Raw genomic sequence first — 17,427 nt, forward strand, 5'->3', positions numbered from 1 at the left:
CAATCCTGGATCCACCTCTGGATAACATTATGTCGAAATCAACATAATACTTAAATAAGTAGTTTTTCGCCGTAACATTAAGCAACCTAATTGATACTAATAAGTAAAAACTTAAAAAAATAGGTCTACAAATATGTATGTATACCTTAAAAAAATTATTTTAAGGTACAAATATTTGTCATCTACGTCTTTAAGGTTGGTGTAGATAATTTCGATGTTCGACTGTCAGGTTACAATCAAAAGTAAACAAGTATAAATTTGTAATAGTTATTTTTAATAACACGGAATAATGTAAAATTTGCAACTTATAAGCGCTGAGCTATTTAAATAATAATAGTTTGTTAGTTGTTCCAGACTAAAAAGTACACCAGGACGTTGTGAAAATCTGAAAATGAAATATGTATGTTATCGCAATTAATTTTAATAAAAAGTAAATTAGTAATATTCTCAAGCCATCTAAATTGATCATAACTTTTCAAGATGAGAAAAACTGTTATGTATATTAATTTGACAAAACGATTTTATCTCGCCAATCTCATTATTTTATACGTAAGGCATAAGTAAGGAATTGAACTGGGTGGTATTCCAAATTTTCTACAAAATACCGATACTACGTTGCAAGAAACTACAAAAAAGTGTTTTCAAATGACAAGTTTAAAATATTTAATTAAATTAAAACTACGACTTTATTTAAATAAAAGGTTTCTACATTTTTGTGTATGCAGTTTACCTTATTTACGTGTCTACTGGTTGCAAATGAAGAATTTTCTTTATACAATTAAATTAAAATTAAATATTGACTACTCAAATTCCACATAAAAACGTACTGTAAAATTTGTGCTTGAATTGATTGTTATTTTCAAAGGGACTATTTTTTTTACGTGGCATTAAGAAGCCTGAAAATTAAAGGCAAATACAAACTACCTAAATACTTAGCGTTCATGCGTTGGCCTCGATAGAACGAAATGGTTTATCACCTGATAATAGTTGTCTTCACTCACCACTGACGACTGACGTTTCATTGCGGGACACCTTCGTTGGTAGAACTACATCGTGAAATTCACCGGAATGTAGCAACTTTGGTTTATCAGAATCATTCAGCTTTTCTTCAGTAGGTGTAAAGGGTGTGACTACGTCTAATTCGTCAGAAGAAATTTCAGTTACAGCTTTGTCCTCAGCATTGTTTTTTAGAACGTCATCGTGAGTAGTAGCAACATTTTTTTGAGAATCAACATTCCGTTCTGGTTCAAGCTTTTGTTGAGTTTTTTCTTTTCCATCAAGCACTTTCTTAATAGAGTCCTGTTCTGCCCCATTTTCATCCTTAACACTTTCACCAGTATCATTTGATTCTTTATTATAGATAGGAATATTTCGTTGAGAATCCTCTGGAATGGTAATAGCCATATTTTTCTCTATTTCTGTTTTGTCTTCTTCAAACCCATTGTTTTCCTTAAATTTTTCCTCGATAGAATGCTTTTTTAATGATTCGTTTTTTAGTAAAGGATCATTATTAGAAATAGTTATTGGAGAATCTGCAGATTCCACTGCAGCAACACTATTTATCCCCTCTATTTTGTCGTTACTATTAAGCACATTCTTTATTTGCTCCTGTTGGTCACTAACAGGTTCACAATTAATAGGCTTTTCGAAATCAACCTCTTCTGTTTTCCCAATTTCAACCTCATTAACAATTACTTCTTTGACTGAGTCCAGCTCTTCGCTCAATCTGCTATTGTTACTAGGTGGAGAAATCGATTGTATTGCGTCCTCCCGTTTCAATTGCTTTCTACGTTCGCTTTTATCATAGCCCAATGGATGCAAGTTTCCTGAAGTTGGTGGACTACCATCCAAAGACAATTCCATTGAGGTTAATATACTTTCATCCCTGCTTACAAATTGACCACCTTCAGGGACAATATGAATGTTTAAGACGGTTTTATTTTTAACAAGGTCAGGATCGGCTTCAGAAGACACCGGTGATGATTCTTTGGATGTGTTTAGAGACGCGCTTGAAGTGATTTTGTTACGATTCAATCGATTTCTGCAGAGAAAACCTCTTATATGAGCTTGAATAACAGTAGCAGCGCTCGATATTGTAGAAGAGTCATCGGTAGATAAGGACAAAGATTTTTCTTCGTTGACCGTTTGTAAAACAGTATCCATTCTGCTTATACCCATAACTCGTCTGTCTTTATTTTGATTATGAATCGGAAAACCACTTTCATCCTGAAATATTCACCATAAGTTTATTATTTTAAAATTTATGACATTTAACTTTGGGCCTGCTATTACTAAAGAATAATTGATGGCTTAACATATATAAAAACATACCTTTGCGTCAGGTTCACGTCCAAACATATTAAATTCAACGTTTGTTGGTTCCTCAAAACTGGAAGTTTTACTTCTAAAAAGAAAATTACGAAATACTTTTTGAATTGTTATAGCAGCTGTTTCCAAGTCCATAGTCTTAGAACTATTTAATTTATTTGTTTCGGGCTCATTAATATTTTTTGACTGGAGGTCGTCAGAATCTTTAATGGAAAGTTGAGAGCTATCATGATTACTGTTTGCATGATTTTTATTATCTTCCTTTTGTGTTTCCTTTTCAATAAGTATAATATTGTCACTCTCATCTTCGTCCTTAATGAATTTATTTAAATCACAATGATCTTTTCTTTCATCGTTATTTATTTGAGTATCAACTGTATTACTCATTTCATCAATTTTATGCTCGCTTACCAATGCCACTTTTAATATGGTATCATCTGATTTACAGTCTAAAGTTTTATTTATCAGCTCATTCGTCGTCTCAATGTCCTGTTTTAGATTCTCGTTTTCAGCAACATTGTCTCCAGCCTCTATAATAATAATCTTAGTATCTGTTTCTTCAGTGTGATTATAATTATTAATTTCACAGACATTCTCAACCTTTTCTGCTTTATTTTGTGAAACAGACTCAGTACCTTCAATGGTTTTTTTATTCAGCATGTCTTCTTTCTCTAAATTATTATTTACAGCTTCTGTTTCAGGATTCGTTTCTATTGCTTCATTAGTACCATCATCTTTTTCATTATGCGTGCTGATGTCTACCATGTCTATGTACTTTACTTGGAAATTTATATCTTTAATATCATCTTTCAGACTATCACGGATAGTTACAACAATATTCTCTTCAATGTTTTCACCACTATCATTACAATTTTGTTTACTTGCATCGTGTGTATCGTTAGTATTGTTTAGCTCAGTTTCCTTTCTAGTATCCTCGGAGTCATCGTCTAGCTTATTTTCTTTTTCTTCCTTCACATTAATTTCGTGTGTCCTTAATTCACATACTACATTAGGTACCTCATCAATTTTTATATTAGTATCAACATGATCGAGATTTACTTCATTATCGATTTTAACATCTAATTTTTGAACTGTTTTATTGCAATTATCTTCGCTATTTATGGACAATTGCTTGTCACTTTTATCGCCAACAGTCATTTCAGTTTGAGCAATGTTTATTTTATCGTCGTTAACAATACCAATGTTATTCCCTTGATTTACAATATGCGAGATATCTAGGGGATCTGCAGATGTTTCAAAAATTGGATTATTTCCATTACCATTATCGTTTGAAAGATTAGTTTTAATTTCAGTGTTATCTTTTTTAACTACGCTTTCATCCGTTTTGTTGTGTCCATTGTCTACAATGTTTGTGCCATTTTCCAGATCACTGTTTCCTTTTTCAATATTATGCTCAGAATGATATTGATTCTCTTCGCGAGATTCCGAATCTTCTTTAGATGTATTCAGATTATCAGCATTTATAACAATAGTTGCGATCTCAATATCGTTACCACGCGATTGTTCTATATTATCTTGGTCAACATTTATTTGCATATTCTTATCAAAGTTTCGACGTCTTTCCTCTGCTCTTTGATTTATTATGTTATTTGCTTTATTTATCTTTTGTTCCAAAGTCAAATATTTTTTAGGTGCTAAAATTTTTACTATATTAAAATCAGATCTTTTTTTTTAAATTACTATAGGTACTTACACATTGCATTAAAACTGAATAAAATGCCATAATAACCAATTCCTATTTACAGGATTCGAAAAAGGAATACCTGTAGGTATTTCTTTTTCATTACAACAGTAACTGCTACATCGTTTTGCTATGGATATATCTATATCAAAATTAATTTTTATATTTTGTACAACGAATGTATGTATTTAATTGTAATAAAATAATGTCTGCTAAAAATGTATTTAACATTATGTTTAAGGCTGCGATTTATTTTTTAATTCTTTAACACTAAGCTTACATCACCTGCCTTGATATAATTTAGTCTATTTGCTTCCAATGTTCTAAACGAGATAGCTATGCTATGAGTATTAATTAAAACAATAAGATAATATTAATATACATTGTTCCTAATGACAAAAAAAGTTAAACTTACGTTTACCATCTCTCAGTACTAGCAAATTCCTCATGTGCTGTGCACAAAATTTATATACTTCACTTGGATTATTTTTTAAAACCTCCCTTGAAAGACCTTCCATCAGTTCCACGAGGCCTGCTGGCATTTTTGGCACAGGCGTCGGTTCTATGTAGGCTCTCATACCGTGTACTTTCATCTTCTATAATATAAAACTTCGAATAATATTCAAGAAATCTATTATTTTCAATACTTTTTTATTAATCACTTACCGTGCTTCGTACAGCTCGGGTATAGACTGAACACTTTGAACACTAGATAAAGGGTGTGGTATCGACGTATGTTTGCACCTTGTAGTCATGGCGATGCGCCAAACTTGAACTTGATTGAATATCAAAGGTGGACTATATCGACCCGACAGGTTCAATGTACCAAGTCGCCGGCACGCTATGCGGCCGCTTCAACCAACACAGTACCAAAACAGAAGGCCATTTGAACAACAATAAGTCAAATTATGTTACTCATAGACATGCGTTTCTTTTTTTTATTGTTTTATACAGATACGTGTTACAAGTGTTATCAAAATTTCAGCTGAATCCCATCTCTCAAAGTACAGACACGTTACAACATATTAGTAATACAAAATTAAAAGAAGGTTAACATCCTTTTAGTAAAATAAAATATATAATCGTAAATATTAGTACTACCTAAGCGTGGAAGATTTCGATGGCGATCGGCTCTTGGCCTCGAGAGGAAATGAAAAACTAAATTAATGTTAAATTTGTCGTGTATTTCGAATGCGCAGCTAGAATATGCCAGGGACAGCGCGGGACAGCGCGGGACAGCGCGGGTCAGCTCGGGACAGCTCGGGCGGCGCGGGACGGGGCGAGCGAGGCCGTCGCGGGGCGCCTACTCTTACACACAAACAATTAATGTGAATCAACTTTTTTATTTCCATACTGTGTTCTATAATAGTAATTTATTTATAAGATCATATATTTAATTTTTGCAAGTTAATACATTATACATAACAAACATCTCCATAGTGTACATACATACATCGCTGCGGCGCTGACGGCGGCGCTCGGCGACGCTCCGCCGGTGATCATAGAAAATTAATGGCTACAGTAATATCATACAAATTAATGACTATTCCCTTACAAATTATTATAACTACCTTTAGCATTGTTCTACTCCAATGTGATCGAATGAACGTTTTACCACCGAGCCTGTGTCGATGTCGAGTCACCAGTTCGCTCCGACCGCGCCCGCACACTGTCTGTCGCACCCGTGTCTTTAAATCATCCACCGCCATTCATTTATAATAAATAAATGCCTATTTACACTATGTAACTATACAGAATGTTGATAGTACGACCAAATTACACTCTTTTTTATTTCAGCATCTAATTTTTAAATGAAGATTTCATATAGAACAATCTACCCGCGGGTCCCGAAACGGATCCCTACCACATCCGGGACCTCGCACTAACATATTATATTTTGTAATTTACCTATCTTTGTTTTTTTTTTTGTACAAATATTCAGACGAAAGCTGGGTGCCCGATTATTACAAATATCGGTGTTTCAGCATGCAATACAAACGACCATATGTTAATTATAATTACATACAACTTTTTAAAATTATTTAAACAATTTTAACAATGTTGGAAAATATCTAAAATAATATGCTCACGTACCAACGATGTACGAATATTGACTCAGACATAGTCACAACGAGGATGGATTATCTTGCAACGTTATTCAATAACAAATATTTTAGATCAAACTAAGAGAATACAAAAATATAACTTACAGAATGTATGCGATATTTTTTTTTTTCATTTATAAATTTAATAATTATAATCTGACAGGGTTTAATATAAAATAATTTTAGCGAAAAAATGTAGTCGCACAAGTTTGTCATGTATTCAGTACATCGGCAGTACGCACGCCTATCTAAGTATAGTAGAGTGATGACAGTGCATTCGGGGCGGAGACTTTAGTTAAGAGGGTGCTCGCGAGCGAACCGACGGACAACAGATGAGGGTTGCCACCCTTCAGCAACCTAAATGTTCCCCTCGTGAGATGGACACGTTAGAAAAGGCGACACAAAATGCAAGTCTATAATTAATTTTCCTAACGGTTTTTAATCCTAAATTATTAATAGCGAGAAAAGTTTTACATCGATCTGTATGTCTGCTCCATCCTACCGTACCACATAAATATCTAGTATAAAGAAGGGTATAAAATTAAAAATATAGCATCATCTTTAATATATTTCTCTCAATACTATAAAGTTTAGAATAAATATTACCGGCCACGTTACGCAGTGTACCGAAGTCGGCAACTCACCGGCCTCGGTACAATTTATTGCTTTCTTACAGATTTAAGGATGACCGTCGATGTTAAAACGTGAAACATCGACGTCGCGACGACATCGTGGATACGTCGTCGAGAACCACATCATATCTATCGACGCCACTAACAAAAGCAACAATAACTATAATAAAACAGATTATTCGAATACCATTTTTTTAGAGTTTAGTGGTTTTATTAAAATCTAGCAATATGTACAAGAACACTGATGTCGACCAACATTAATAGTTTGCATTCGACGAGCGTCGACTTCGATCATCCCTATTATAAATTCCCATCAAAAAAAAAAATTCCAACTAATCTGTATAGAATCTTTTTTACTTTATATGCACAAAAAATGCAAATACATTGTCGGGTGGCAACCCAATACCCGAACGTACGAACGAATCATTGAATGGTGTAAAAAAATTAATCACGTCGTTAACAAAAATTGTAATTGAATAGACAATACGAATGGATCGTGTAACCGTAAAGTGTTGGGGACATTATCGTAGGCGTGCGGGCGCGCGGCGGGCGGCGCGGGGCATCACTTGCCCACCGCGCCCCCCGTCACCGCCGCGCCCCCCGCACCCACCGCGCCCACCGCACCCACCGCCTGCCGCTTGCTGCTTATCTCCAGCTCGCCCAGCTTCTTCCACAGCTCGTCGCGCTCCTTCTCGCGCTTCTTCTCTCTAAAACAAACAAACAAACCTCATTACAGATTATTCTAAGTGGACTTAGCGGTCCAGCGAAAGTACATAAAATAATTGTTAGGCCCAATTTTAAAGAAAAGTAAATCTCCATTATTGGACTCACAAAAAATGTATCCAACAATCGAGCCTGAATTAAAAACCAAATACCGTACTAAACGAAAGTAAATCCATACACGTACTAATAGGAGTTAATTAATTGGTTATTAATAATCAACTTTAAAATAAACCAGAATTTTATGAACACATTAATACATTAAATATAAAAAAAAAAAATATAAGGTGAAAAAAACTAACTTTTGCCGTTCAGCTTTGTAGCTAGCCGTGAGCTCGTCAAACAGCTTGGAGTTCATCTCCATGAAGGTCTTGAGCACGTTGTAGACGAGCGCCACGATCGTCTGGTTCCAGTGCTCCTTGCTGATGCGGTACAGCGCCGGGAACATGATCGGCATTATCACCTGGTTGTTCTCCTCCATCAGCGACAGAATATATTCGTTGTTCCAGAAGTACAGAGCCCGCTCTGCTACCTGAAAATAGTATACATTTCGTATTTATTATAACTTTCTATTGCATGCTGCTTTGTTCGCTTTTTGGACGATTAACGCTATATTTCCATACGTCAATATCCTATAAAGTATCAACAACAGATTACGTATTTAATAAAGTAGGGTTTTTAAATAAAACATTCCCATTATATATATCTTGATAAAAATTACGTACTTGAAAATGTGGACTGGACACACATTTTGCAATTTGTCTAAATAATGGCTCTTGTATTTTGGCAAACTGAGCTGGCTCAATCACATCCAATACTTCTTCTATCTCACCCAAGAACATAACCTGCAAGTAAAAAATCATCAAAGATTAACTCTATGAAATAAGAATGAAGAATAAAAGAAATACTTTTTTCATAATAACAAAAGCAGAACTTAATCATAGAAAACCACAAAACTAAAGTGTTGAGTACATTTAGATAAATATATCTGAAAAATAAAACATCTCTAAAATCGCCATATATCCTATGAACCCAATACTATCTGCGAGGTCAAGCACAGCATAATTTCAGCTTACGCACTATCAAATAGTTTTTTGAAACCATCTTAGTATCAGAGTCCACTGCTGAAACATGGTTTTCATGGTTTTCTTTTTTTTTTAAATAATATATCGTAGTATATTCAAAGCATACCTCTTTCTGGGAGCAGGTCTTGGGCCAGAACTTGAGCAGTCCGCGCACTACAGGCTCAGTGAGTGTAGCGTCCTTCTCCAGGAACTGCACCACGCAGTAGGCCAGCTGCGCGTGGTACAGCGACAGGCACTTCACCTTGTGCAGCGGCAGCAGCACCTTCACCAGGAACTGCTTGTGTTCGCTCTTCAGTGGCAGAGCGAACCCATTGATTATGCTGGAACAACATAAGTGGGATGACTTCGCAGACTCATCGTGTCTATTACTTCGTTTATTTAACTAATTATGTCTTTACATTATAGGAAAATAACATAATCATAGAAATTTTTTCCGAAATCATCTCAAAGGATAAATCCGATATCTAGTTAATCATTTTCATTAAGACATTGGATTTTTATATACATTTGTAGTTGTAATAAAACAATGGTAACAATAGTAGTTACTGTTAACCTCTAACAAAGCTATATGACGCATAACAATAACAAATTACACTCATCAATTATATTTTTTTCGCTTAAACTGAAGTCTGTATAGAAACGCAGACATTCAATCTATAACACTAAGATGTTACAAATGTTTTAAAATGCTAAACGCTATTCAGTACATCTGAATTTTTGTTATAAGCCTTGAGAAATTACATAGTGCGTTATTGTCGCTTTAATCGCCTAGAAACAAACATTTGTAATCCTAAGCTGTTCCAAATTTATTTTTAAAATGTAAAATACTGACCTTCCCAATATTTCTAAGAGCTCTCCAACACCATTGAAATGTTCAGTTTCATATACAAATCGTAGGAAAATATTATTGATTTGTTTCCGTATGAAGGCTCGCAGTCCCAAGAACTTGCCGTAAATGCGATGAAGGACAGTTTTCAGAAAGTCGCGTTCGCGCGGATCCTCGGAGTCGAATAAATCTAAAAGCTACAAATACAAAAACAATAAGAAATACACAAAAATAAAACAAAAAACGACGAATGAGAAATAGATAAAAATCAGCCATGTATTTTTACTTTGTTGAAATTCTCATAAACGGTTTTATATTTTCACTAAAATATAAATTCCAATAGACAAAGATAACACCGGTATCTATTTAAACAAGTTTATTAAGCCTCAGACATAACGGGGGGTGTACGCCTATCGTCGTACTTGTATTAGCTTATCGGATTATTATAAGTTATCACCCTATAAAACTGTGAAAAACATTTTGTTGCCATGAAATGATAAAATTGATTGTTGATTTAAAATTCAACATCTCAATAAATAGTAAGTAAGCTCAGTAATCTTAAAAAAGGATAGATGGAGAGTAGAAAATTTAAGTAAACAGGAAAAATCCTTACGTCCTTACTAATATTATAAATGCGAAAGTAACTCTGCCTGTCTCGCTTTCACGTCAAAACTACTGAACCGAATTAAAAAAAATTTGGTACACAGATACTCTACAGCCTGAGAAAGGACATAGCCTTGGAATGGACATAATAACGCGAAAAAGGGGTTACTAGGATTTGAAAATGGGGGTGGAAATTTGTAAGGAAGTATAGTCATTTTACAAGTAAAAGCTTGAAACTTATTTTTAGGATAGAGGATGAAAGTTTGTATGGGAATATGTGATGTTTATGTGAATACCTTGTAAGTTTAATCTGTTTTGTGGTAATTTTTTTATAAGTTTGAGTAAAATACAACAACAACTACAGTAACAACAAAATTCACGCCCGTAATCCAGAGGGGTAGGCAAAGACCAACTACCTCCATTTGGTGTGGTACTTAAAAACTCTCTCGGTTCTTATACATTCATACATCAACGCATAGCACGTCGTTTTACTAAAATAATTAGCCTAAATAATTAAAACGCTACCCGAAGACAGTATCTGACGCGGATGAAGTCGCGGGCACAGTTAGTATAACCATATTAGTAAGATGGTAGCCAAGTGTGTAACATTGATAAGTAAAGTGATGTTTTAAAAATGGGGACAATGCAAAGTTTTCTCTTTTTTAATAACGCGCAAATAATCGAATTGTTGTAACTCATCTTGTAATTATCATGTAAACAAAATACAAGGTTGGTAAATTAAAAAACAACACATGAACACAAATAGAAGAATGTTTGCAAAAAACATTTTCGGTGTAATTTTTGTATGTATCATAATTGAATGGAAATCTAAAGCTGGACTTCGAAAAAATAAATTATTAAGTATTCGGTACTTTCGTTCGTTCAATGGTTAAAAAATTATGCCATTAAGGCACACAGAGATAGCAACAAATTCAGCTTTGAGTACTCAAAGTATAATTGAAATCAATTGAATGACAATATCCAAAGAATTGCTCGTGTCGATATAATAGTGAATGTATTGACATAATGCATCACATTATGCCATAACCACCCTTATCTGCGTCAGTAATAAGGCGCAATATCCGTTGCGTTTAACAAAGAAAACATTTTACGAATCCGACAAAAAGTCTGCAGTAAACTCATTGATTATTGACACTTTATTAAAGTTGTATTTTTAAGCGTGTTAGAAAAAAAAGGATTAGAAATTTCACAGAATGAGCGTAACTGCAAATATGATTGAAAAAATTTACATCTAAGAGGCCCAAAAGGTTCCAATGTAGTGTGGTAAGGTAATAAGGAATTTTTCTGTGTATAAATTTTAACTAAGGAAAATGTTGTGATTTAATCCCTGACTTGTTATTCTTGTGAACAATGTATGTACTATTTCCACTGTCGCAACCAACATTATAAAAAAAAAAACGCGCGGCCAGTCCTGCGTCTAGCATATGAATGATATTAAATATACGAAAAAAAAAATGTTATAAATAAAGTAAGATGTGTCATTACCTGCAAAACAAATTTCTGGTCAATAACCTTCTTGCCGATGGTGGGCTGGAAGTCGGTCGACTCGAGGAAGCGTAGGAAGAACTCGTAGACGAGCTGGAGATGCGGCCACGACGCCTCCAGGGTCGGGTCGTCTTCTTCAGGATCGAAGTCGGGATTTTCACTCGGCGGCAGAGTGCGGAACAGGTTGGCCGATATCTACAACAAACACATAATTATAAACACCATGTCCACAAATAATACATAAACTTTATACATTAAAATTGAAGAGCTCGGTTAATTTACCGAATCATAATTTCGTGACACATGTCTTTTTTCTTCAAATACATAACGTCGTCGTTGATAGTTCTATATTGCATAACTTGTTAAATAAGTACGTCTTAGCTGTTTGTGCAGGAGGGGATCATTTTACCTTTAATTAATGCACTAATAATTTTACTAATTACAGTAGTTTGCTTAGAAAATCAAAAATCCATATGGTTCTGATCATTATCAGTACTTATGAGAAATTGTACAGTACTCAAAACAATGCAATAACGCTTTATTTTTCTATTTTTTTTTAAATATCGTGATTTGGCCAGTCATTACACTATTCCATAATCGGAAGCATGAAAATGTGACAACGCCAATTCAATAACACTTAAATAATATCCAGCATTTAAATGTACAGGATTCGAATTACATTGTTTTATATCCAATTAGATATTTGTACGCGTTTAAAATTAAGATCAGTTTATCGATTTTTGACCAAGGCTTCATTAAATTTTTTTAACACCAACATTCAAGTTTTTTGGTGTTATGCCTACTTTTATCAACGTACAAGTTTTTATACATACACAGGAACATTGTAATGTATAGTCAAATCTGGATAAACGAGAGTCCAAGGGACCACTATATTTTTCTCGCTTATAGAGCTTTCACTTTAACTCGAATTTTTCGCTTTTGGATGTCGTCTATCGGGACCGGAAAATGACTCGCTTATTAAGATTCCTCACTTATCCAGGTTTGACTATATTGCTAATTTCCAAAACCTAACAAGTATACAATAACACATATGCCCGTTAAACAGAAAGCAAAATAATTATTTCGAAAGTTTTGGATAGCGTCGAATTTACGCTAGTTGCTAACTCTAGTTGGGAATATTACAGTTTACTGGCATAAAGAACCGCTACTATAGGAATAAGATCTAACTTAGGTTCTAGAAAGAAAAAATAAAACACTTTATTAAAATCTTAATAGATGAACAAATTGGCAATCATAAGGACGTTCAAGGTCACCTAAGCTAATAAGTGTAAGACAATTAGATAAAGCCCAGTTAAGGCAAAATTTTAACTGTCAGTTAAACTGAACAATTTTTAGTTTTGCCTACAAATATCAGTTAAAATTGAAGGTGTGCAGAGAGCTTAATTCTGACTTATAATATAATATACTTTGTACTATACTGACGAAACAACTCCAAAATTAAATGTTTTCTTCACTTTCTTCAAGGAGAATGAAATATAGGACAATATGGGTAATACGGAATACCCGCAGTTATAACAGAAAAATAACTATTCTGTTATAATATTTTACACAAAAACGTATTTTAACTGACGCTCTGTCAAAAGTATTGAATTTCTTTTTTTTTGTCTTAACCCCCTTTACACTCAACGAGAATATTTAGATACACAAACCCTAACCCCTTAGATGAAAATGATTACACATTTTTGAATGGAAAGTCGTAAGCGTTTTTTTAAAGTGGACGACAAAAAATGAGGGGACCAGCTATTCTGTTGGGATAGAAATTTCTAGTAAGATCACAAAAAGGCGGTTAGAGAAAGTATTTAGAGAAATATTACAAGATGTGACTTATAAAAATTGGAGTAAATATTCAACTTATTTCCTTTTTACCACCTCTATCATCAGTCATAATAAAAAGCGTGTTTGGCACCCATTGATTAGTTCCATTTTTAGCCGACTTCAAAAAGAAGGAGGTTATCAATTCGACTGATTTTTTTTTTTTAACAATATTATTTATAACTATAGCTAATTTTTATTATAGTGATTTTTTGTTAATATAACAAACTAGCTGTCGCCCGCGACTCTTTCCGCGAAAAAATAAAATCAAGATCTGGTGATCTTTTACAAACATCCATCCATCCATCTAAACTTGCACATGTATAATATAAGTAAGATTTGGATATAGGAAAACCTTTTATAAGGAAAATAATTTATACTGACTGCATATAAGAAAAACTAAAAGCAGCATCATCTAACTTGAGTGGAATAAATGCCAAACAACATGTTATTGAATGTGTTTCCACATCCAAAAACATGAACCGCATGAAAAGTAAATTATGATCACTCATTGTTGTTAAAATATATTACTAGTCGCCCACAACTCTTTAAAATGAATTTAATAAATAGCATATGTGTTCTACCAGACTATGTTCTACATCTATGCCAAATTTCATCATATTTAAGATCTATTCTGGATAGAGCTTCTGAAAAACATCCATACATCTCCACCTTTGCATATATAATACTAGCTTTTACACGGGACTTCGTTCGCGCAGAATAAAAAAAATGCACACAAGATAAAAAAGTTCCTATGTCCGTCTCCTAGTTCTAAGCTACCTCCCCATAAATTTTCAGCTAAATCAGTTCGACCTATCTTGAGTTATAAATAGTGTAACTAACACGACTTTCTTTTATAAATATAGACTAGCTTTTAACCGCGATTTCGTCCGCGCGGAATAAAAAAATGCACACAAGATAAAAAAAGTTCCTATGTCCGTCTCCTAGTTCTAAGCTACCTCCCCATAAATTTTCAGCTAAATCAGTTCAACCGATCTTGAGTTATAGTGTAACTAACACGACTTTCTTTTATATATATAGATTAGTAAGATTTTGTGTGGTTGTAATAAAAAAAATCGTGAGCTCAAACAGCTTAATCTTGGTAAGAATCCCGTTTCTTACGAACAGCATATTAGAGAAACATCATTATGGTAGGGCCAATTTAATATATCACATTTGACATCTGTCAGTTTTAGGTTCATAGTGAGGTGACCTGCATAAAACAATGATTAGAAATAATATGTGAATTGAATTCAGTTTAAATTAAAAATCAATGTCTTTTACTTGATTTTTTAATATCTCCAGTGTTTAAAAAGAAAAAGAGTTCACGGACATAGTGTGCTTTTAGCATTTAAAAATAAATCCCTGGCATTATGTAAAATGTGATATATTTAAATAAGCCCTACAATAGTTTATTTTGCTCATTTTACTTTGACATGCCACATAAATAAATTAAATAAGAAATTAAAAAAAAGTTTCTGATATATAAATGTAAATTTAAAATAAATACTAAATAGAACAATGTTTTGAATTTAAATAAGTAGCATTCAATCAAAAAGCCAGAAAAGGAGTTGATACATGACTAGGGCGACTTTACATAAATGGACTTTATACATAATGTATGTAGTAAATAGCAATGAATTCGTAACTTGGTAACCAAGTTGTACAAATATCACCATAACACTGCAACAATTATATACCAAATTTTTATAAGTTGTGCTATAAAATTGAAAAAAAGTATGAGGTAAATAATAAAATGACTGTAAATAAATACATATTACAGTAAATACTTTTCAATTTCTATTTGTTCTTCCAAAATATAATAGTATTTGGTTAGAGAGCTGAATTGGTCATGTCTCATTCACACCAAATAGCTAACTCCTCAGAATAGCTAAGCACTCCCTTTATTACACTTATATTTTCTGTTGAAATGTTACAGTAAAAATAATTTGAACATTACCATTTTAATAATCTCCGGATAAACAGGCTCAGTAAGCACTCCACGCCCACCAGTGATGTACTCTACAAGCTCATTCAATGTGGCACGTTTTATCTCCTTGCCCTTGAGATCAGCAACAGGATCCATGAAGTCAAATGCCACACAGCATTGCCGCAGTTTACGAATGAACAGTTCCTCTTGCTCACTATTTGGAACATCTGAAATTATATTTCAATGCCATAACTAATTTTATACTTTTAAAATATAACAATTCAAGACTACATTTTAATTATTAAACTGTAAAAATATTATTCAGACAATTTTCTTTCTAAATAGTTAGAAAATGCCAACTTCTTTCCACTAACTTAAACAAATTGTTTGTTAATGTTATTAATCTTTTATTTACTTAAAATGTATCATATGAAAGTTTTAAAAAATTTACAAAACATAACACAAAACTCTTTTTAAGAACGACATAATTTATTTAATTGTATATAAAAAATATTTTCTTCATTTACTCAATATCAACAAACATTGTGATTGCATATGTGCATGGATGCAACTATGTTTACACTTTACATAAACATCTAATCATTAAAGCTAACTAACATTACATATATCTACTATCTATAAAGACATTTAACTAAATAACCTTAAACAACTTCACTACATAAAACAAGAATTTCTCTATAACCTTTTAATATAAATGACAGTTGAATCTTACGAAAATCTAATTGGTTTTGCAATAAATAATTCTTCTAATTGTCTTAGATGATCTTCGATAATGATAACGTTTATAAACAAAGCAGATAATGACGATAGAAGAGCGAGAGGCAGAGATAAAGTGTATCACGCACCTTTGAGAAGCGGCAGCGCCTGAAGTTCCACGTCCTGAGTGTTGCGGTAGCGGGAGGAACCTTGCGATTTCTTGGTTTTTTTCTTTAACGAACGCTTGGCGAACGGATCAATTCTATCCACAAACGTTCCCGAAGACATTTTGCTTATATAAAAGTGTCCCAAATGACAATATCGAGTGCGATCAATGCGATGCTTGTTTTGATTCGGATAGTGTCATGATCCGGTCCAATTGACGAGACGAACGCGCACTCCTAGTACAGTCGCAACAAAATACTACAGCCTAAACAAACATTCCTTCGTCACACATGACGGCAATAGAGTGCTCACACTCAGGCCATTCTTTATACACTTCAAGATTCCACAACAGTTACGTAATTTTAAAACGTCTTTATCACCAAAATGACACAATAATAAAAAAGAACAATTCCATTCACAAAATCAGTTTTATTTTCTGAGGCGTGTCACGAACACCAGTAGGCAGAAGTAACATATACATACAAGCCTCGTGTAATATCAGCCGGTCAGTCGATGACAATTTAATTTCTGGACAATTTTCTTCAAAATAGTTGATTTTTCAATTTTGGAGTACACAAAAGTCGAAACAATACTATTGTATTTCTCAGACGTTATTGAGAACTAAATCGACAATGACACAGGGCAAATTTTCAACACCAAAAATCTATCACCGTATTCTCGCCATCGCTCACCATCCGTTTCGACACACACAGTGAAACTAGATGCATTTTTTCGCTACACACGAGTTTATTTTGATGTATTGCACTTTTACATGAATAAATATATACTTCTGCGACTTTTTCCGCTTTGTCCAACGATTAATTTACAATTGCAACCTAGCTAAAAGACTATCATCACTGGTTTTGCAGTGAAAACGCCAGCACTCAAAAGTACCTATTTCTGAAAATAGATGGAGATATAAAAATGTTCCAATAACCAATAGAAGTACTTTTTTAATTTAAATGTAATAATAAGCCATTAATCAAGACCTTAAAACACTAAAATATATTTAAAATTTTATTAAGGTAATTCCTTTTACCAAAGCACATGAGATTCCAAGAAATCTAATAATAAATTATTGTGAGACGGATGATCATTTTTCTTGGAATGCAAAGTAGCGTTCAAGAATGATTACATGGTACAGATAAGCACAAATAACATTACTTGATGGAAATAGCTTGAAATTCATATTTTTGCTAAACAAGCTTTAAAATTTAATAATTTCTTTCTTTATGTAAAGTTCATAACACATATATTTCACAAGAAAATATAGAT

General features: G+C 33.4%; 2 protein-coding genes across 5 annotated transcripts; both read right to left on the reverse strand.

Annotated features, from left to right (window-relative positions):
- Window positions 1-311: 311 nt before the first annotated feature.
- LOC106721690 (GATA zinc finger domain-containing protein 14) lies at window positions 312-5,074 on the reverse strand. 4 transcript variants are annotated; one of them, XM_045681893.1, is made up of 5 exons: window positions 4,697-5,074; window positions 4,446-4,626; window positions 2,332-3,983; window positions 1,002-2,226; window positions 312-385 (listed from the first exon to the last, which is right to left on the reverse strand). In XM_045681893.1, the coding sequence occupies exons 2-5, from the start codon at window positions 4,621-4,623 to the stop codon at window positions 342-344; spliced, it is 3,099 nt and encodes a 1,032-aa protein (XP_045537849.1). In that variant the 5' UTR covers window positions 4,624-4,626; window positions 4,697-5,074; the 3' UTR covers window positions 312-341. The 4 variants fall into 4 exon arrangements, 3 of the variants coding, with proteins under 3 accessions (XP_045537849.1, XP_045537851.1, XP_045537850.1); XM_045681895.1 differs by having other exon boundaries at window positions 313-385; window positions 978-2,226; window positions 4,446-5,074; XR_006756325.1 differs by having other exon boundaries at window positions 345-385; window positions 925-2,226; window positions 4,446-5,074.
- Window positions 5,075-6,280: 1,206 nt separating this feature from the next.
- On the reverse strand, window positions 6,281-17,055 carry LOC106721674 (serine/threonine-protein phosphatase 2A 56 kDa regulatory subunit epsilon isoform). The gene is made up of 8 exons (XM_014516694.2): window positions 16,137-17,055; window positions 15,301-15,497; window positions 11,508-11,702; window positions 9,405-9,595; window positions 8,679-8,892; window positions 8,213-8,332; window positions 7,790-8,019; window positions 6,281-7,474 (listed from the first exon to the last, which is right to left on the reverse strand). Exons 1-8 carry the CDS (start codon window positions 16,273-16,275, stop codon window positions 7,330-7,332), a joined length of 1,431 nt encoding a protein of 476 aa, XP_014372180.1. The 5' UTR covers window positions 16,276-17,055; the 3' UTR covers window positions 6,281-7,329.
- Between the last annotated feature and the right edge of the window lie 372 nt (window positions 17,056-17,427).

This window comes from Papilio machaon, chromosome 17, assembly GCF_912999745.1.
Source record: "Papilio machaon chromosome 17, ilPapMach1.1, whole genome shotgun sequence".
NCBI classification, from domain to species: domain Eukaryota; kingdom Metazoa; phylum Arthropoda; class Insecta; order Lepidoptera; family Papilionidae; genus Papilio; species Papilio machaon.